Consider the following 22,160-nt stretch of genomic DNA (forward strand, 5'->3'; position numbering starts at 1 on the left):
GATTCAACGATTTATTGACCAAAATCAACGGTTTTGGGGGAAAAAGAAGTTTTGAAAATAAATAGAACCGGTCAGGTGACTGGTTCCTGGTTCTTCCGGTCCAACTGTCCGGTCCAGTCCGGTTTTAAAAACAGTGCTTAAAACTATTGACCAAGGTTTAAAATTTCGCATAGTATTTGACGGTATCAATCATTGAGGCATTGATGGCCTTTTCATTTGTAACGTTCCTGTTTGAATGTAAATAATCATTTTTCTTACAACACCTCAAATCACAACTTGCATCACTTTGAGTTGATCTAATTGAATTTAAGCTAAGCATCTTCCTACCATTATTTGGTGTAATGGTAAAATTTTGAGTTGGCAAGCTTGAGAACAGAGGTTGGAGTCTAAGATCAAGACAGTATCCAGTCTATCCCTAGATAGCTGGGACTAACATTAGGCAATGGCCTTTATCTTAACATTAAGCTGAAACCAAATGCTTTTTCACCTGGATTAGCCTTTGAATCCAATATTGCCTTCTCATTACAGTTCAGCTGGCTTTTTCTTCTAGTAGTAAGTGTAAGTGTTATGTGCTCAAATGTATCCTTCCTTGATTTCTAATACCCATTGGCATTAACAAAAGAGACCAGAGAAGGGGATGAAGGGGATGAAGGGAGGAGGATGGACAGAAAGAGAAGAAAATGGGTTGGACTTGGAGGAGATGTCACCCTCTTCAAAAAGAATAAGAAAAGAAAAAAGCCATACTCTATGGGGCTTTTTAATTGATAGGAAAAACTTATGGGTAGTTCATTAATAAAACTTTCTAATCATGCTTAGTGTTATCAGCAAATTTCCCTTGAATTTTTAGCTGATTTTTGGCTTAATAAATTTTCAAGGTTAAACCATCTGAAGAGGATCCTGATTAAATTATCCAGGTTCAAACCGTCCCGACTAGTAGTAAATTTGTTTTGACAATGAGATGATAGGTGTTTTCGATTTTGGTGATAAGAACACGCAAATGGCCAAATTGCTTCAATGGGTCCCCTTGAAAAGTCAATACCTCAGCTCAGACTTCCACGTAGAAAATCATATTGCCACAAAAAAAAAGGGAAAAAAGACTTCACCTAGCTAGAATATCAGAAACAAATATACCCACCCAATATCAGCCTCTTTAAGACATTAAGCAACTTCATCTCCTTTCTCCTCTAGATAGATTTCTCTGCTTTCAGACTTCCGGTGACGGGAGAGGACAGAGAAGATGGTCAACTCTGATTTTCCATCCTCTCTAGCGTTCACCATCGGACTCATTTGTATTTACATCCTCTGTCTCAAGTCTCACGTTCATGCTCAAGGTACTACAGACCCGATTGAAGGTACCTTCTCCCTCTCTCTCTCTCTCCATACATCAGAAACTTCGGATCTTCTACAAACAGGATGTGTGCAACCCAATTAAGAGGGAAAACACCCAACTGCACCATACAACGGGTACATGTACCTGTATGGAAGATTAGTATGTTCATTCTTGATTGGTTCATTTAGCCTATTGTACACATCTTGTTTGTAGCAGATGCCATCCCATTAGCATGTTCATTTAGCCTGTTGTACACATCTTGTGTGGATGATTCCCCTGTTCATTCGGATTCTCATCTCAACCAAGCAGGCGGGAGGAATAGATAATTCCGAATCCAATAGGTTTTTGGTTTCAGTTCCAACTATAAACCAAATGGACCTTAAGAGAGTCTATTCAATTCTAAATGTATAATCTTATATTTACTTGAAAATTATGTTGCATTTATCAATAAATTTATTTGAAAATTATATTATATTATATGGTGGAGAGGAAAATGAATGATGATGCATGCCTTATTCCAACTATATATAGGGTCAGCAATCCTACAATCTGTCCTGTCTAAAAAGCCATAGTGTTTAAATCATTTCTTACTATTATCCGTATCCTTTTTGGTCTAATCCCAATTTTTTTATTCCTTCTATCTGTAAAAAATCACTTTTTCTAATTGGAGTTGTTGGTGGTCTTCTATGTACACGATCAAACCATCATAGTTTATTATTTTTCATTTTATAACTTATTTGAGCTACTCCTATGTTTTCCTATCCTTTTTACTTTTTTAATTAATCCATCTTAGCATTTGCATTTTTGTCATGCCCATTTTTTTAACAATATATTAATTCAGGGATAAGTAGATTGCACTCCCCTCAGAAATCTGAAATTACAGCTCTTTCCTAGTCTACTAATAACCCCCCTATAAATCGCATCCTGACCGTGGATTTGGCATCGATCCACGGTCAAGATTCATCCCACCTATACGGTGGAACTAAAATTTCTAGGGGTGGACTAAACAGTAAAAACCCCATTTTAGCCTCTACAAATTAAAAACCTCCCTGCACGTTTCAAGCAAATATGTAAATACACCCCTTTCATTAATTGTCTTAATGGAAAATATTGACATAATGTTTTGAAGTTTTTTTAAATCAATTGACTCTTTAGAATTTTTGGTATTAGATTCCCTCCCAAACTTTCCACACCCTGGAAAGGTGTTTATAATGATTGCCCACACAATTTGTCCATTCATTTTCTATATGTGTGTATGACCAAGATTGCCACCAAATAACTTTTTTTTTTTTTAATTTCTATAAAATACAGCCACTTAAATGAAGTACCAAATAACATATTTGCTATGATCTGTTAATTAATTTCAACCATCTTATCTAATCTGGACAAATAATGCACCCAATCATCCCAAGTATTTAGACCACCACAATGGTCTCTAAAGGTTGATGGATTAATCTCAACCATCCGATGTGCAAAGAGTTCAATTGATTTCAGTCATACAAGTAATACATGAAAATATCTAAAAAGAATTAGGTCATATAAAGTAACTTTTGAAATAAAAGGGAGATGTTCTCAGTCATACAAGTAATTAATGCATGAAATAATTTAGGGGATATTTTGGACACTCTGGATCTATTACCTACAAAATATTTCCACATCTTTACCTATGTAACATCACTATTGTGTATTGGGAACATCACCATGTAACATCACCATTGTGTATTGGGAACATCTTGTAAATGTCTTAATGTGAAGCTGTAATGTACTGTGGGTAGAACTGTGAGAAGCAGATTTGAGCGCTATTTTTGAGTTCACCCAAAATTTTATTTCAATGAAGATTAATTTGTGCTCCTGATAAGGTGATTCACTTTATCTATACAAAAAAAAAGGTGATTCACTTGAGTTCATGGTTCTAAAAAAGGGTGGTATCATTTTAGAATCATACCAAGCAAAATTTCAGGATGTCTTGGTTTGATTCGACTAAAATAATTTTATATTTGAATTTGAATTCAATTTGAAACCTGATTTCCATTCGATCGAGTTTGGTTCAATTAAATATTTGATAAATTCGAATTCGCCTTGAAAGTTCGAAAAACTAATTGATCTTGCAAGTTCAAACTCAAAGAGATGGAGTTGGAGAGGATGAGAGGCAATGAGCTAGTGAGAGTTTCTATTTACAATGAAGTAACATGTTTTGCTCTTTGGTTTAGATCAAAATGACATTGTATATATCAAGGTTCCAAATTTCGACACAGGCGTATTGGCCTGTGTCGGTAATTTTTTTAGTTTTATTTATGTTTTTTAAAACCAGTTCAGAGGGGTCTGTTTAAGACCTAGCTACCCTCTGAACTGGTGGTGACATGATACAACCCGTGGAGGGATGTATCGGTAAACCATCGGCATGATATGTATCAATACTTTGCACGTTGGTATATATAACTATAAAATTGAACAAAGCTCACAAGCTTTTGAGCCAAAAATTTTATTGGTCAAATTTGAGCTTGAAAAACTAATTGAACTTACCCTAAAATACTCTATATTTGAATTTGAGTTTAAGTTTAAGTTTGATTTCGACTTGATTAAAAAAACTAATCGACCTTGCAAGTTCAAGCTAATGAGAGGGAGTGGGAGAGGTTGAGAGGTAGTGGACTAGTTAGGGTTTCTTGATTCAAAATGAAGTAACACGTTTTGCTTTTTAGTCTACAGCCAAGCTTGCAAGTTTTTCAACCAAATATTTTATTGGTCGAATTTGAGATTGAAAAACTAAATCAAACTTATCCTAAGGTTTGAACTTGATTAGGATCGAATTCAAATTGAACCTAGTTAAATTCAAGCCCAAAATGTTCAATTAAGACTTGATAAAATTGCACCCCTAGTCAAAAAAGGCTATAAAAAGCTGTTTTCAAAAAGAAAAAAAAAAAACCCGAACATTTTGCTGGTTCTAGAACCATGGATTGGTAATTTCAGAACCAATAAGAGAATACAAAACATTGGTTGTGTTTATGAATCAAATAAAGATGAACACAACAATGAACAAAACACCCCTAGCCTACACCTGGCAATTGGGTTGGGTGGGTCAAGTTTGGGTTCAGATTGGGTCAAGACACTTTGGTTTGATTCGGGTCAGGTTGACTTTCGAGCTGGGTCAGTAAATGCTAGACCCTAACCCTAACTATTCGGGTTAGGGATGATCCATATGGGTCAATTCGGGTCATCCCTAAAAATAATTGAAGATTTAAAAAATAAAAAAAATGCCAAAATTAAAGGAATAAACCTTAAGATTCTAAAAATAAAATAAAAAACTTGAAACATTCAACAATTCAAAGAGTAAACGATAAGGTGTAAAGACCAAAGCTAACAATACATAAATAGTCCCAATTAGACCTGACAATCAGGTTGATGGGTTAACGCATGGCCCAACCCAACCCAGTTTTCCGGGTTGGGTTAGGTTGCACGGGTCATTCTCACATTCAGGTATCTAACTATGAGACCCTAACTCTATTTTTTCGGGTTGGATTGGGTCAACTTTTTGCCAAGACTGCCCCTAGAGTAGGTTTCATTGTTCACTTCATCAATTGAATAACAAAGGTAAGTTGAGGTTGAACCGTTGAACATAAACACCCCCTATTAGTAAAGACGCTGGATGTACATCCACATGCAGCCAATTTTAAGAGAGAACAACAGTGTCCATTTAAGTACTTGTCAAAAAACACAGAGGTTTAATTATAGGGAGTTTTATTTGACAAAGGTGCTTTGTCATTGCCATGTGGGCATTTGTCTCATCATGCTATTTTGTACACCTATTTATCTTATAAATGATTGTTTTGGCTTATATGCAAGCCAATTGTTGGAGGGGGCTTCTTTTTAATGTCACCCCCAACACAAATGTGTTTATCTACTTCTCCACTTATGTGGCACCTAGTGCCATTTAACTGTCAACAAATATCAGAAAAACGTTTATCAACCACTTTTTCTCGGTTTTGAAAACAAATCTAGTATAAACGCTTATTTAACAAATGGAAGCCATACCATTAATTTTCCCTAAAAACATGCTGTGTTTGGGTGTAAGTGAGCCAAGCCTATTTGCAAGCTACTCAATCTACTCGAACTCAGCTCGAAGCAATCAAGTTTGAACTTCATAATACTTGCCTCGAGTGGCCCGTGCTTATAATAAAATATTAATTTTAATACATCTGTATTTATAATATAAATAGATATTAATTTCTTGACATTAACTTATTTATAATATTAATTTTTAATACTAATTTATTTATAATCCGATTGAATTGAATTAAGCTCGAGTAGCTCATGAGTATCAACTTGAGTTGAGTTCAAAGTAGAAATTTTGAAATTTGATCAAGCTCAATTTAGCTCGATTACACCCCTAGTTGTATTTATTAGTAAAGTTTGAATGTTGCAAATTTACAGAGTCACATATTCAAGTTTCTAAGAAGTTATTTTTGTTTCATTTTGTTTATGATATGTAATATCCACACTATTTTTAGTTTAGTTTATTCACAACTAATTTAAGGGTATATGGTAGGTATTCATACTCGTGCAAGTAAAGATAAAAGGGTAAAGAGTAAAAATAAATATAAAGACAAAGATAGATTTTAAAATATTTACTTCATTTTTTCTTAAATGTGTTGACTTTATAATGATATATGATACTATACATACTCTAATTTAACTTTTATAGATCTACACGCAGACTAGACAAGCATTTGCATTACATAGTCTAGATATATAATATATTGAACATTGCTCTAAAAAAAGAAATCATTTTGATTTTAATTTTAGAGTTATTTACATACATTTGTTCAACCAAATTAATCAAAACAAAATAAAATAAAAACTAAATGCTGATTTTGCTTCTGTATTTTATTTCTAAGAGGTTGATATGGGGGCGCTCATGGTTCACTTAGGCTTAAATCAATCCGATCCTTAGGTTTTTGTAAAATATCAAATCAAAACAAAATTGAAATCAATCAGTTAACCGGTTGATCAGTTTAACTATTCAATTTTTTATATTTATAATATATTATAAATAAGTATATAAATATATTATATAAATACTAAAAATATATAATGTATTATATATATATATATGTATAATAAATCATGTACAAGGTAATATTTACAAAATTTAAATTATAATAACAAATTTTCAACCATATATTAATATATTATGACAATGTGCATATTAAATTACTCAGTTTAATCAATAAAGATAATATGAGTTTTAAATTATATATTATCATTATTGAAAATCAAGGTTTTGAAGAACATGTTTCATTTTTTTTTTCTTAAAGAAGGAGAATAAAGAAAAAAAACAAGTTCCAAGAGTAGACCCTGGAACCGACAAGGCCAAAATTGACCTTCACGGGGTAAGTTTCAATTCCAAAAACCTAGAACCGACCCCTATAAGGTAGGTGTTCCAAATTCAGGCATAGAACCGAACCAAACTGACCCATGCTCACCCCTAAATCTTAGCCTTTTTGGTTTTTTTATTTTTGGTAAATACCTAAGAGGCTAAGATTTAAGGGTGAGCATGGGTTGGTTTGGTTCGGTTCGGTTCTATGGCTGAATTTGGAACACCTAGCTTATAGGGGTCGGTTCTAGGTTTTTGGAATTGGAACCTACCCCGTGAAGGTCAATTTTGGCCTTGCCTGTTCCAAGGTCTACTCTTGGAACTTGTTTTTTTTCTTTATTCTCCTTCTTTAAGAAAAAACATAATGAAACATGTTCTTCAAAACCTTGATTTTCAATAATGATAATATATAGTTTAAAACTCATATTATCTTTATTGATTAAACTGAGTAATTTAATATGTACATTGTCATAATATATTAATATATGGTTGAAAATTTGTCATTATAATTTAAATTTTGTAAATATTACCTTTTACATGATTTATTATACATATACAAATATTAAAATGAAAACAAATGATCAAATCACTTAAATAACCTGATGGTCAAGTAAGATCATGGTTTTTTGTAACCATGAGTGCTTGGACTCAAATCTTCACATCCTTAAAAGTTTTTTGGGATTTATTTCAAGGCAAGTTCGGTTCCAAGACCGATTCTGCTAAGGCCAACCAAGGCTGGTTCATCGGGTCGGTTCGAGTGAGTAAACCCCTAGACCTTGAAACCAATCCCCACCCAAGCTGATTTCCAAGTAAAACCTACCAATTTGTTCACCCCTATTAAGATTAATTAAAGATATTTTTGGAATAATAAAACATAAGGCCATGCCCTTTCACATTTTCCACTCATTTTAAGAGGTCACATGACCATTCCCAAACTATTATAAGGTCTAATTATGAAAAGTGGTTGCAAACAACAGGAGTATTTTTAAAATATATGCAAATTATAAGATGGGTTTTAGGAAGTACTAAAACTATGAGGGTGTATAAGTAAATGACCCCAATTTATAACAATCCAAAATTGATTTTAATCGGGCTTAAAAAAAGAAATTGATTATAATCCCGACAATCCCATAGATAAGAGTCGATCCGATCCGATCCGATCCATTTGCAGACTTGATTTTTCAGCATTTTTTCGGGAATTGACGAATTGTGGAAGTAAAAGAATCCATGGCCATAGGCCCAAAGTCATATAGGGAAGTGAAAACTGAAAAGGTTACTCGGTTCTCATAGTAGTTCGTTGCGTGAAGAGAGAGCGAGGTGCTGCCTGCAAGAGAACTGGAGAAATGAATGCGAATAAAGGCTCTGACTAAGCTAAACTAGGGCTTTCTTAGGAAGATACATCTGATTTGCAAGAGAAATGCACCAGAAAATCAAACAATGCGGTGATTACCGTGATAGTGATACTGGTAAATCTGTTTACTCAATATAACAGCAATCCGTATTATTGGATTGTTGAACATTTGGATATAGATTTTCCATTCAGATATACCAGGCTTTCCAAAACCCTAGTTTGCTTGAGCGCGAAAGCATGGAATAATGTATGAACAAAGGCAATTACACATCTCTGTCAGACTATCACAATGTTGTGAGTTGTGACTGTAGATTTTATCACCAGAAACCTTGTAGCTGGAATCCTCTAAAAAGCCTTTCTCTCTAGTAAACAAGAATCAGTTAGATGCCGCCGAAGCCGCAATCGTCTTCGTCGATTTACTGGACTACAGGACGGATTTTTTTTATTATTTATTTTTTCTGAGGAAACTGCTTTGACGGTGGCAGTTCTGATGTCGGATGTCACTGGGTCGGGTTAAGTGGAGAACCGGAATTATCCCGAACCATTTGGCTTAGGTTCGGATACGGGTTGAGACGGAATGGTTTCGTTGCAGCACTCAAATATTACGCTTTTCATCGAATCTAGGATCATTTACTATAACATTGTTTTATGAATTTAATTATAGGGAGAATTCCTATCAGTATCATGAAAGTTGGGCCTAATGCCACTTTGGTCCTAATCTTTAAAATGGGAAAATTTAATATCTGAATCCAATCTAGCCCCTACGGTAACTAGCTGTTGATCAGTTGCTAAGTGGCATTTAAAGAAGACATAAATGTCCTTCGAAATCTTTGCGTCTTTTATTCAAGAAAGTTGGAGATTCATAATGCCCACTGAGATGTGCCCCCAACTTTCTTGAATAAAAGAGTCAAGGATTTGGGGTTGTTAATTTTTTTTATCAATGTTTGGGTAGTTGATAAAGAAAATTAGATGACACACGAAGGCATTTGTGTCTTTTTCAAATGCCACTTAATGTTGATTATTAACTAGTTAACAATAGGTACTGGATTGACACATTTTGAAAGTTCAAGTACCAAATTATTGCATTTTAAAGTTTGGGGACCAAAGTGGCACTAGGCCCAAGGTATAGAGTACTTAATCGGAAATTTTCCCTAATTAAATTATCCTATAATTTTTGTTTTACTAAAACACCCCTTTATAGGTTACAACTTATTTACTTAATGTACCTTTCACCAGGGGTGTTTGTTTTTTGGATTTTGAGAGGGGGAAAGTTGGTCAATAAGATTTTGGTTTCCCTTGTGACTTTGTCTTAGGGTTAGGGTTATGTGAGGACTGAGGAAATTTTATTTTCATGGGTTAAGTGATACCCATTTCCTAGGTGGATAAGTAATTTTTCCACTTGGTGGAAAAATTGATAGCACTTGGATGGGGCAAAATTGCCTCTTTTGGAAATAGATTTTTATGGTTAAAACCATTATTGCCTTATTTACTTGGAAAATAAAAGAACATGGATAAATATATTTTCTCGGGTAAGTGTTTCTTAGGAACCACTTACTTGGGTAAGTACATTAACCTGGGTATGTAACTCACTGAAAAGCAAACGAGACTTAAAAGGTGTTTGTTTTTGCCATAAGAAAATAGTAACATGACTGTAAAAATAAATTGTTTAAGGGCATGAATTCATAGTTGTTTATTCAAAAAGTACCTATAACACTTGTTTATATAAAAAACAAAATTAACCAAATAAAGCCAAAGAAATGATTACTTATGTCTAACATGCAAAAGTGATATGTTTATTTTTATTTTATTTAATTAAATTTATTCAAATGAACATTAGGATTAGGATCAGGAATGTCATTTTCCATTATCATCTAATCTATCTAATATAATGGAAGGTTGATTAACTAAGTAGATTACAAAATAATAAAAGGGTATATTAGTAAAATGAAAATTATAGGGTAGGTTTTTACTAATTCTATGACACTGTAGGGGATGTTTTTGTAAAGGATCCCCACTCTATTTTATCTGTGCAGCTGACGTACGTTTTGATTTTCATGTGTAGTAAGCGCCTTGAACTCAATGTTTCGAAAATGGGGAATCTCAGCCGCTAAATCGTGGAACATGAGTGGAGAACCGTGTAGCGGAGCAGCCATAGACTCCACTGATATCGAAAACACTCCGGGGTTCAACCCCGCGATCAAATGCAACTGTGACTACAAAAATGGAACTACCTGTCACATTACAGAGCTGTACGTGTTCCTTGCTGCCTACTCCCTCTCTCTATATGTATATATATATATATATATATCGCTATCTAGCTTTGTTTTGTTTTGTTTGTTTTGATAGGAAGGTGTATGCGTTGGATGTAAAGGGGGTGATCCCAGAAGAGCTGGCCAATTTGACTTATCTCACCTACTTGTATGATTTCCTTTATCTCTATCTTGAAATCTTAAAGATGTTTATCTTTTGTTTAATTATTATTGGTTGTGGTCTCCACTTCTTTCGCAAGTGGATGGTTCATGACCTACCACTTGATAAATTCCAAATACCCCATTAGTTTATCCTTGGGCTTAGACGCTTAGTTTCGGAAGAGTGCAATGTACGGTGCAAATACAAGGTTTAGAAATACCATTTACAAGGTTTTCCACTGAACGTATTTGTATTTGCACTCTTCCTAAACTGATCCTCATTAAAACACATGTTAATCATAATCTTCTAAGTAAAGATCTAAACCATTAAAATGGAGCTTCAGTCAAATTATCTTGGTCACTCAAACATATAGACAGTGAATTGGGAATTTGATAAATATCCTGTTAACACCGGTAGGACTTAGGAGTGTAAAAAGTTTAAGGGAATCAAGTGATAGACCCGCCATTTGTAGACATTGACATTATATGATACTATTACAGTATAACTGATCTTGATTAGACCAATTTTATAATTGACAGCTCCCCCCACCTCAGCCAAGAGTGAACATGTCAGTATTCTGTACAGATGTCAGTTGTATGACACACTAGCATGTTCAGTCTTGATTGGGTTGCATACCCTGTTTTATTCATATTTGCAAGGACTAAGGGTAATTAAGAACTGATGCTATTTCATTCATTTGCTGTTATCATATTAAATATTACTGTTTTGCAGGAAGCTGGATCAAAATTATTTAACTGGCCCAATGCCTGCATTTCTTGGAAATTTATCTGCAATGCAAAAACTGTAAGTCAAATTTTATTAAGAAATTGACACACATAAAATCTAAAGATGTGAAATCAAATAAAACTTGAATTCAGTCTCTCTCAGATTTGGATTTACTTGTGTTAATGCCTGATCCTGAATTAGTCCATCAATCTTTTCATAAAAATCGTCATCTAAGCCTTGTCCCAACTATATGGGGTCGACTACATGAATTCTGTTTTGCCATTTTGTTCTGTTTGGTTCCATATACCCATTGTCAAATTATAGTTGCTTAAATCATTTCTTACTATTTCCACTCAAGTGCTTTTCAGTCTGCCCCTAGCTTTTCTAGCCCCTTTTAACTTGTAACAGATCACCTTCCTAACTAGTGTTGTAGATGGTCTTCTACACACATGATCAAACCATCTCAATCTGCTTCCTTTCATTTTATCACCTATTGGAGATACTCCTAGGTTCTTTCATATTACTTCATTTTTAACCTTGTTCTTTTTAGTTTCACTACTCATCCATCTAAGAATTTGCATTTTTTCCACACTCATTTTTTGGACATGTTGTTTCTTAATTGTCCAACAATCTACTCCATACAACATAGACCGCCTTACAACTGTTTTATAGAACTTTCCTTTTAGCTGAAGTTGTATTTGCCTATCACACAAGACTTCAGATGCACCCCTTCATTTTTCCTATTCTGCTCTAATTCTATGGGTGACACCCTCTTCAGTCTCTCATTTGTTATTGATTATTGGACCAGGGTAATGGAAGAGGTCCATTGAGTTATCTCTTGGTCGCGAATGTCAAGTGTACCCTGATTTGCACTCCTATTATTATTAAATTTACATTGCATATATTCTCTTTTTTAGTCCTATTTATTTTAAACCTCTTGTTTCTAATCTGGTTATACATAAACTTAATTTTGTATTTAATCCTTTGTTAGTAACTTAGTTTCATAGATTTATACTATGCCATCAGCAAGCATTAGGAACCATGGGACCTCCTTGTGAATATGTTTAGTCAATTCATCTATGACTAGTGTAAATAAATAAGGACTAAGTGTTGAACCTTGGTGAAGATCCATTGTAACTATAAAATCTGATGTCTCTCTCACAAGTGCTCTAATATTAGTTTTTGGCTTTCTGCACCCTCTTACATATCCTTAATTATGACCTCCCTAGGGACTTTGTCATATACTTTCTCTAAATCATAAAAAATTGTGTAGAGATCTCTCTTCTTATCTCTTAACTTTTCTATTAATTGTCTTAATAAAAGGATTGCTTCCATGGTTGATCTCAAATTGGTTTTCTAAAATATTTGTTTCATGTCATAGCTCATACTTTTACTAACTTATTCTCTCCCAAAGTTTCATAGTGTAGCTAATGCGCTTAATTCCATGATATACAACTTTGTATATTGCCCTTGTTTTAAATATAGGCACCATAATGCTCTTTTTCTATTTATCTAACATTTTCTTTGTTTTTATTATCTTATTAAATAGTTTAGTTAGCTATTTAATAGGCATACCTCTCCTATACCTTTCCATGCTTCTATTGTGATACCATTAGTTCCTAGTGCCTTACTCTTCTTTATCTTGTTTAGTGCCTCCTTCAGTCCAATAATTCTAATTTTACAAAGATATATGCTACTTTTGGGGTTACTAATCTTTTCTTCACTAGCAACCTCTACATGTTTTTTCATTTTTTTGATCAATAAAGAGATGAATTCATTCATTAATTAAAGAGAAAGTACAACAATTGGTTGCGAATTACAAGCTGAAATTTAATGTGAGCATAGTCCTTACTATCTTGCCCCTTCCCTAAAATTACATTTGAACCCAAAATAGTTGTTGCCTACTTGCCCCTTGCTTTGTCAAACCATCAGCGGACTATTTTCTGACCTTTTCTCCCATTGAATTTCAATCTGCACTTCTTGAATGCCATTTAAACCGTTTGATTTCATTTCTGAAACTCCACGCTGTGCTTCACTAGCCAATTGATCACCACTTTGGAATCACCTTCAATAACCAGCCTTTCCACTCCCATTTCTTTAGCTTTCTGTACCCTTAAAACTGCTGCCATTACTTGTGTCCTAATTGAATCTCCTTCACCTATTTGAGCTGAACAAATCACCCTTATGGTTCCATTCTCATCCCTTATTACACCCCAATTCCAGAAGGCCCATGATTACTCAAACTACTAACATCAAAGTTCAACTTCATCCACCCTCTATTTGGTGGTATCTACTCCTTTTTTACTTGTTGATTTTTTAGATGACGAATTAGCAATTGCCCTCCAAATTTTGACAAGATGATTCACTGTAACATCTGATAAGTCATCTAATTTCTTCATTCAATGTGCTACTCTCAATGTGGTCTCAATTATTGCCCCCTACTTTCTTTCTCCTTGAAAATTCTTGCATTTTTTCTTCCTACAGAGTCCAAACCACTACCACTCGTCTTTTTGTGCATTTGACTTTCGTTGCTTCAAACAATTTGTCCAAGCAAATAGAGGATTCCACTTGCATCTAGAAAGAGCAAGAAGCCACTCCCAAATGCAGTAGACAAATGGGCAGGAGATCAGTAAGTGATGATAAGCAGTCTCACCACTTAGGTTGTGTTTGGTACCTGTTGAAGTTCGACCTGCCCTAGAGTTCTGTTATGTTTGTTGACTGAAAAGTAAAGTAAACAGCAAGAAGTAGGAGAGGAAAGAAGAAGGAAGAAAGAAGAAGAAGGAGAGAAAAGGTCTGGTTCGAATTAGAGAAAAGTCTCTCCTAGTTTCGGCCAGACCTATTATTATATTATTAATTTAGTGGAAAAGACTTAAGTGCCCTTAGTTAAGTAAGAGGCACTCGAACTAACATAACAGTACACATCAGCATTCTCAACAGGTACAAAGACCGAAATACCCCTTCACTAACACCACTAACACTCCCCCTCGAGGTGGTGAGTATATATCATATAATCCCAGCTTGTTACATATGTAGTCCACTCTCCCCTGACTCAAACCTTTTGTAAACAAGTCTGCCCACTGATTTCCCGTACTAACATATGCAGTCTCTATCACTCCATTCAGCACCTTCTCTCTCACAAAATGACAGTCAACTTCGATGTGCTTGGTTCTTTCATGAAACACCGGATTGGAAGAGATATGAACCGCTGCCTGATTGTCACAATGGAGCTTCATTGGAGTACTGATGTCATATCCTATCTCCTGTAGAAGGTTCCTTAGCCACACTAATTCACAAGCAGTATGTGCCATGGCCCTATATTCTGCTTCTGCACTGCTTCTTGCCACAACTGTTTGCTTCTTACTTTTCCACGTTACCAGGTTGCCCCCTAGAAAGGTGCAATAGCCTGTGGTAGATCGTCTATCAGACATAGAACCTGCCCAATCAGCATCGGTGTATCCTTCTACTTCCAGTTTTCCCCCACTCCTGTACAGCAAACCACGGCCAGGAGCTCCTTTCAAATACCTCACAATCCTTGGCACTGCATTCCAATGTGGGACCAAAGGTTTCTACATGAACTGACTCACCACACTAACCGCAAATGAAATATCTGGCTGAGTAATGGTTAGATAGTTTAGTTTGCCTACAAGTCGTCGGTATCTGCCGGGTAATTCAAATACTTCACCTATATCACTGCTCAACCTCGTATTTGGTTCCATAGGTGTCTCTGTCAGTTTAGTACCCAACAAACCTGTTTCTTCTAATAAATCAAGTACATATTTCCTCTGACACAAATTAATGCCATGCTTAGATCTTGCTACCTCTATGCCCAAAAAATATTTCAACTTGCCAAGGTCCTTTGTTTGAAAGTGTTCCTGTAGGAATGCCTTCAATCTGTCAATGCCCGTTTTATCACTCCCAGTCACAACGATACCATCTACATACACCACCAGTATTATTTTGCCCGCCGGAGAGTCAAGACTGAAGACAGAGTGATCAACTTGGCACTGTTTCATACCAAACTTCTTGACCACCTCACTGAACCTACCAAACCATGCTCGAGGGGATTGTTTAAGTCCATATATAGCCTTCTTAAGTCTGCATACTTTACCATCCTCCCCCTGAGCAACAAACCCTGGTGGTTGCTCCATGTAGACCTCCTCGAGCAAATCACCATGCAAAAAGGCATTTTTGATATCTAGCTGATGTAGAGGCCAATCATACATAGCTGCAAGGGAGATGACAACACGAACTGACCCTATCTTAGCAACCGGGGAGAATGTCTCTGTGTAGTCAATGCCATAGGTTTGGGAGTACCCATTGGCAACCAGCCGCGTCTTCAGGCACTCAACACGACCATCTGGCAAGTACTTAATAGCATACACCCACTTACAACCGACAACTTGCTTTCCAGGAGGAAGAGCGGTGAGGTCCCAAGTGATGATAGAGGGCAGAGAGCTCTTCTTCCATAGCATGACACCACTCTAGAGAGGTAAGGGCTTCCTGGACATCCTTAGGAACAACCACAGAGGATAACAAGGAGATGAACTGGCGATGGGAGGCGGAGAGGTGAGTAAGTGAAACAAAATTGGAAATCGGGTGAAGGGTGCAGGTACGTTTACCTTTTTGGAAGGCAATAGGAAGATCGAGATCGGAGGCTGGTGTCGGAGCTGGAGCTGGATCTGTCGACGGTGATGAAGCCGAAGGAGTCGTAGCCGGTACACGTGGGCGATGTGTATACATGTGACGGATGGGTGGACGGTCAATAGACGGTGGCACCGGAGGAGGTGAGGAAGAGGAGGAGGTGATGTGGAGGAAGCAGCATCATCGGACCCCACGAAGAACGGAATAGACTCGAAGAATGTAACGTCAGCACATACCAAGGAACGACGAGAAACGAGATGATAACACTTGTACCCTTTCTGAGTTCGGGAATAGCCAAGGAAGATACACTTCAGGGAACGTGCATCTAACTTGTCAGTCTCGGGACCCAGATTATGAACGAAGCAGACACACCCAAATACCCGAGGAGAAAGTGGAAATGGAGACATGTTGGGGAACAAAACACTAAAGGGAGAACGACCATCAAGAATGGACGTGGGCATCCGATTAATTAAGAAACAAGAGGTGAGCATGGCATCGCTCCAAAAGGTTTTAGGAACATTCATGTGGTGCATGAGGGAGCGTGCCGTTTCTACAAGATGTCGGTTCTTTCTCTCAGCAACCCCATGTGGTACATGAAGTTTGGTGTATAATGCTATGTTGGTCCAAGTATTCTTGAAAAGATGAAGACAAGTATTCACGACCATTATCAGAACGGAAAATTTTGATGTGAACTCCAAATTGATTGCGGATCTCAGCATAAAATTTCTGGAAGATGGCAAATAAATCACTTCTTTCTTTCATTAAATAGAGCCACATCATTCTTGAACAGTCATCAACTTTATAAGGACCCCAAACATCTGAATGAATTAAAGAAAAAAGGCTCGACACATGATTATCGACCCTAGAACGAAAGGGAACACGATGGTGTTTCCCAAATTGACATGACTCACAATCTAAAACAGAAAGTTGACTCAACGAAGGGACTAAGGACCTCAACACTTTCAGCGAAGGATGACCAAGTCTACAATGCCACTGGAGTGGAGAAATGGATGACTGAAGGGCCGTTGACATTCTTCCACCACCATCAAGATAATACAGTCCACCGGCTTCATGCCCTCCACCAATCTTCATCCCCATCTTGAGATCTTGAAAAACACACATAGAGGGGTAAAATGTGATGGAGCAATTAAGGGACTTGGTCAGCTTACTAATAGACATAAGATTAAACGGAAGCTTAGGTACATATAAAACAGAGGATAGGGATACAGGGTCTAGGTCAACATTACCAACACCACAAATAGATGATGTGGAGCCATTAGCAAGGGTAACAAATTGTGATGTGGAGCAATGAGTGAGGGATGAAAACACACCTGGAGTTCCCGTCATGTGATCGGAGGCTCCAGAGTCAATAATCCAGGGGTTGGGTGTGGATGCCAAACAAGCCATGCCTGAGTGTGCAAAGGTAGTTGTGTTCTACTGCGACTTGGATTGAACAAACCTTTCATACTCATCACGAGGAACACTCACCATCTCCTTGCCTGGACCATCTGAGGGAGTAGAAGGCATCGGGTCAACTGACCGGTTCTCGTCTAGAGCTGGAACTGGTGTCACTTGTCATGGCATGGTTGGCCCACGTCGAGGGTGGACCATGTAAGTCATAGCAGTAGTTAATAGTATGTCCATCCATACCACAGTGAGTACACTTCCGTGGACCCGAGCCACGTCCTCTACCACGAACTCCCCCTGAATCTCTGCCTCCAGTACGACCACCACCACGGATATGTGTAAATCCACCACTACCACTCCGGCCAGGCTGGGCTCCTCAAGCCCCACTTCTGCCACCTCGACCTCTCAACACTGCAAATGCTGATTTATCTGAGACATTAGAGTCCATAGATCCAATGGAAGCCCTCCGAAGACGAGCAAACACCTTCTCTAAAGATGGAAGGGCAGATCCTCCTAGTATTTGGGCTCGTACTGGTTCATACTCAAACTTCAGCCCCACCAGAAACCGAGTCACATCAAGCTGCTCTCGCTGTTGCTGTTGAATTTTGACATCAGAAGTTAAAGGATGATAGACATTTAACTCATTCCGGATATTTCTCACACTGGCATAGTACTCCTCAAGTCTCTGATTTCCTTGTTGCAGATTGAAGTATTCCTGATACAGTTGATATACCATAGTGGTATTATCCTGACCGGAATACAGTTTCTTAGCATGATCCCACACCTCTTTGGTTGTGTCAAGAAACATGAAGTTCACACTGATTCTGGGTTCCATACTGTTCCACAACCATGTGATGATTTGTGCATCTTCCTGTTCCCAGTCTTCATACTCCTGAGAATTAGCGGGGGGTTTCTCCTCTCTTATGTGCTTTACTTTCTTCTTTGCCTTCAGAAAAACCTCTACAGACTTGGCCCAAGGGACATAATTCTCTCCATTCAGTTTAATGGAGGTCATTTGGACATTCAGGTAGTCAGTAGATATCATGACACTTGGTTTACTATCACTGTTATTTGCCATTGCCGAACTCCCTTATCACTAAATTCTGAGCACTACACACTGCACACAGACACTACACCGAAATCTGCACACTGATTTCAGCAATAATAAATGCTGAAAACCGCACTTGTAACACCACAAATCCTAATCCACAGCTACCTGAAGTTTCACCATTAAGTAGACACTACTGCCCTTCGAATCACACACAAACCAGCATAAACCCTAGCATACTTCAATCTGAAAACCCATCATACGAACTGTACCACACCTCTCATGTATTCCATAACAGAAAATATGCATAAAAAAGGAACCTTTACCTCATCGCCTGAAGGCCAACCACACGAAGGAATGAAACACCACTGCACCACACGTACCAGCCCTAATTAGGGCTTAGAAACCACAGCAACCAATCACCAACGACACAACCGGAGGCATAGGAACCTCCAAGGGAAGAGGGCGATCACTCCTTTTCAGCCCTTTTCCCAGTCTCCAACTCACAGCTGAGAAACCCTAGTTTGAATGCACAGAAAACAGAATTCTAGCAAGTCTGAATTGTTTAGTGATGCTCTGATACCATGTTGAAGTTCGACCTGCCCTAGAGTTCTGTTATGTTTGTTGACTGAAAAGTAAAGTAAACAGCAAGAAGTAGGAGAGGAAAGAAGAAGGAAGAAAGAAGGAGAGAAAAGGTCTGGTTCGAATTAGAGAAAAGTCTCTCCTAGTTTCGGCCAGACCTGTTATTATATTATTAATTTAGTGGAAAAGACTTAAGTGCCCTTAGTTAAGTAAGAGGCACTCGAACTAACATAACAGTACACGTCAGCATTCTCAACAGGTACAAAGACCGAAATACCCCTTCACTAACACCACTAACAGTACCATTGCCACTTCTACTTGCAACATTTTAGGTAGGTTAATACAAATTTTATGAGAATATATCATTTTATGTCACAAATGCTTTCAGTTACCAATACAACATTTTGTAACATTGTTGTTTCCTGAGGAAACACCAATTTGGTGTTTCTACTATAAATGCCAACGCCCAATTTGATGTCTATTTTTTTAGTGGAAGTGGCTATCTGAAGTGATGTGATAAGACACAATTTCTAAAAAATTGTATTAACCAACCTAAAATGTTGCAAGTAGAAGTGATAATGGTACCAAACACAACTTTAATGTGCACGTGATATACTGATTTGGAGATAAAGCCCAATTTCGTCTCTTCCTTTGCAATATATCACAAGTATTAACACTTCCATGGAACACTAATGCAGGGGCTGAAGAATCAAATATGCCTTTTTTTTTTTGAAATTTAGTAGGGGCATTTTAGTCATTTCACCAGCCAATGTGATCCTGGGATATAGCATCTTATTCCTCTAGTTTAGTAGTCTCTTTCAATTTTCAGTTTATTTGCATTAGTAGGTGGAAAGTTATTGTGCTTCTTGGTGCACAAGACAAGGGGTGGCATTTTTTGTAATTATGGTGAACAGTGTTCCGATTCATACTAGTTACTCTATAAATAGATGTATTCTCTTCCTTTTGGAGTGATAAATGAATGAAGATTTCTTTGTAGTTCTCTTGTAAGTTTGTTGTATGGAGTGATTCCTACAAACTCTAGAGTGATTTTAGGACCCTTGAGTGATTCCTTGGGACTTCTCTCTCATTTCTCTTTCTCTACCCTTTCTCCTCTCTTTCCCTCTCTCTATACTTCTCTCCTTCCAACTTGTGTCTGTTTATTGCAGTCCTACTGCATCAGATTTTGATATCAGAGCTAATGGTTAAGTCACTATGTTCTCACAAAGTGACCGATTCTATAAGCCTAGGGTATCTTCTAAACAATCTTATAGGTCTAGAATCAATGATGTTCAGGTTTTTGAATCATATGAAGGATCTATGGTTGACTTATTTGAGAAGTTGGTGGAAGAAAACAGATTTAATAATGTCATCTATAGGAGTAAGGTTTTCAAGAATGTTAGAAGAGAGGGAAATACCTATTTTTAAGGGAGATGAAAACCAACAAGCATTCTTTGATTGGGTTGCTGAACTAGAAGAATATTTTGATTGGTATGATTGGTCTGAAAAACAAAGGTTTAGATTTGCATGCATGAAGCTTGTAGGTCATGCAAAATTATGGTGGAGAACTCTTGAGCAACAACTAGAAAGTAGATGTGAATATCCTATTACTACGTGGGCAGAGATGAAGAGGTGTTTGCAAGAAAATTACATTTCACAATACTTCCATGATGATCTATATGTGGGTTGATTAATCTCAAGCAAGGTATGGTATCTGTACTTCAATATATGCATAAGTTTGATGAATTATATATTAGATGTGACATCATAAAAGGTGAAGGGCACAAATTAGTTCATTTCATGAATGGACTAAGGGATGCTATCAAGAATGAATTGTCTACAATTCAAATTTATGACCTAGATCATGCTTTTGAATTAGCTCTCAAGATAGAGAAGAAGCAGATGTTTACAACAAAGAATTTGAAACCAATGAAAAGAAAATACAAAGTAGAAGATAAAGAATCATGCTTTTGAATTAGCTCTCAAGTTAGAGAAGAAACAGTTGGTTACAACAAAGAATTTGAAGCCAATGAGAAGAAAAAACAAAGTACAAGATAAAGAATCATGCTTTTGAATAATCTCTTAAGAATTGCATTTTTCACCCCTTTACTCACCAAAGTGTCAGTTTCAAGAATCCCTTTACTCACGAACACACCTAAGTTGCACCCGTACCTGTTTTGAAGTTTAGGGATGGGAAAAAGGTGTTAATAATTGCATTTTTCACCCCTTTACTCACCCAAGCGTCTGTTTCACCTACCTTTTTATGCTTAGGTTAGTGTTATGCATGTCTATGCTCTTACACAAATAGTATTCAAGTCTGAAATAATTTTTGTATTCATCCTTGACAGAAGCTTCATTTAGGATCTATTATTTGAATTATAAAATATTATATTTGTTTTCTGGGTTAAAAATATTAGAGAAACAGAACCAGAAAAGGAGAAGAAAGAAGGAGAGAAAAGAGATGAAGAGAATTCTAGGGTCAAAAAGTTATGACTGGCAGCCTGGTCATTAGTATTTATATTAGGGCATTTCAACTAATAATAAAAGAAAGGAAAAAGACAAGAATGCCCCCCTATGACACTAAAGAACAGAAAAAAAAGAATTAAATAGGAGGCTAACTAACTAACTAACTGTTTTCAATAGTCCCCCTCAAGTTGGGATATCGATGTCAATCATGCCCAACTTGCCACATAAATCATTGTGCCACAGGTGATGTAATCCCTTGGTAAAGATGTCTGCAAGTTGATCTCTGGAACTGACATATGGAGTGCACACTTCCCCATTTACAATTTTTTCCCTAATAAAATGCTTGTCAACCTCAATATGTTTAGTTCTATTATGGAGAACTGGGTTGGCTGCAATGTTGATAGCAGCCTTATTATCACAATACAATGACATGGGGTCGTCAACAGGAAACCCCAGTTCACCCATCAAGTTCTTTATCCACATTACTTCAGCCACTCCATGGAACATTGCTCTATACTCAGCTTCAGCATTGGACCTGAGCACAACATTTTGTTTCTTGCTTCTCCATGTGATTAGGTTCCCTCCCACAAAGGTGCAGTACCCACTAGTGGACTTTCTATCATCAATTGATCCGACCTAGTTAACATTTGTATACACTTCAATCTTCAAGTGTCTATTTCTTTGGAATAGTAAACTAGCCCTTGGAAACTTCTTTAGATATGTGAGGATTCTATCGGCTGCCTCTAAGTGTGTGGTCTTGGAGGCATGCATGAATTGGCTAAGAACCCCCACAATGTAAGCAATATCTGGCCGGGTCATGGACAAATATAAT

The 22,160-nt window shown here is 36.9% G+C and overlaps 1 protein-coding gene across 17 annotated transcripts in view; it reads left to right on the plus strand.

The window, feature by feature from the left end:
• Nucleotides 1-1,090: 1,090 nt before the first annotated feature.
• Nucleotides 1,091-22,160, plus strand: part of LOC104588283 (putative LRR receptor-like serine/threonine-protein kinase At1g56140) — a 52,774-nt gene continuing 31,704 nt past the window's right edge. For 10 of the 17 annotated variants that reach the window (XM_088891768.1, XM_088891769.1, XM_010246148.3 and 7 more), the window contains exons 1-4: nt 1,091-1,352; nt 10,115-10,301; nt 10,399-10,470; nt 11,194-11,265. In XM_088891768.1, coding sequence (XP_088747894.1) covers nt 1,238-1,352; nt 10,115-10,301; nt 10,399-10,470; nt 11,194-11,265 — 446 coding nt within the window. In that variant the 5' untranslated portion in view covers nt 1,091-1,237. Of the gene's footprint in view, nt 1,353-10,114; nt 10,302-10,398; nt 10,471-11,193; nt 11,266-20,436; nt 20,568-22,160 lie in introns of those variants that run through there. The other 7 variants (XM_010246151.3, XM_088891775.1, XM_010246154.3 and 4 more) reach the window with 4 other exon arrangements.

This window comes from Nelumbo nucifera, chromosome 7 (assembly GCF_055504915.1).
Source record: "Nelumbo nucifera cultivar China Antique chromosome 7, China Antique-T2T, whole genome shotgun sequence".
In the NCBI taxonomy this organism is placed as follows: domain Eukaryota; kingdom Viridiplantae; phylum Streptophyta; class Magnoliopsida; order Proteales; family Nelumbonaceae; genus Nelumbo; species Nelumbo nucifera.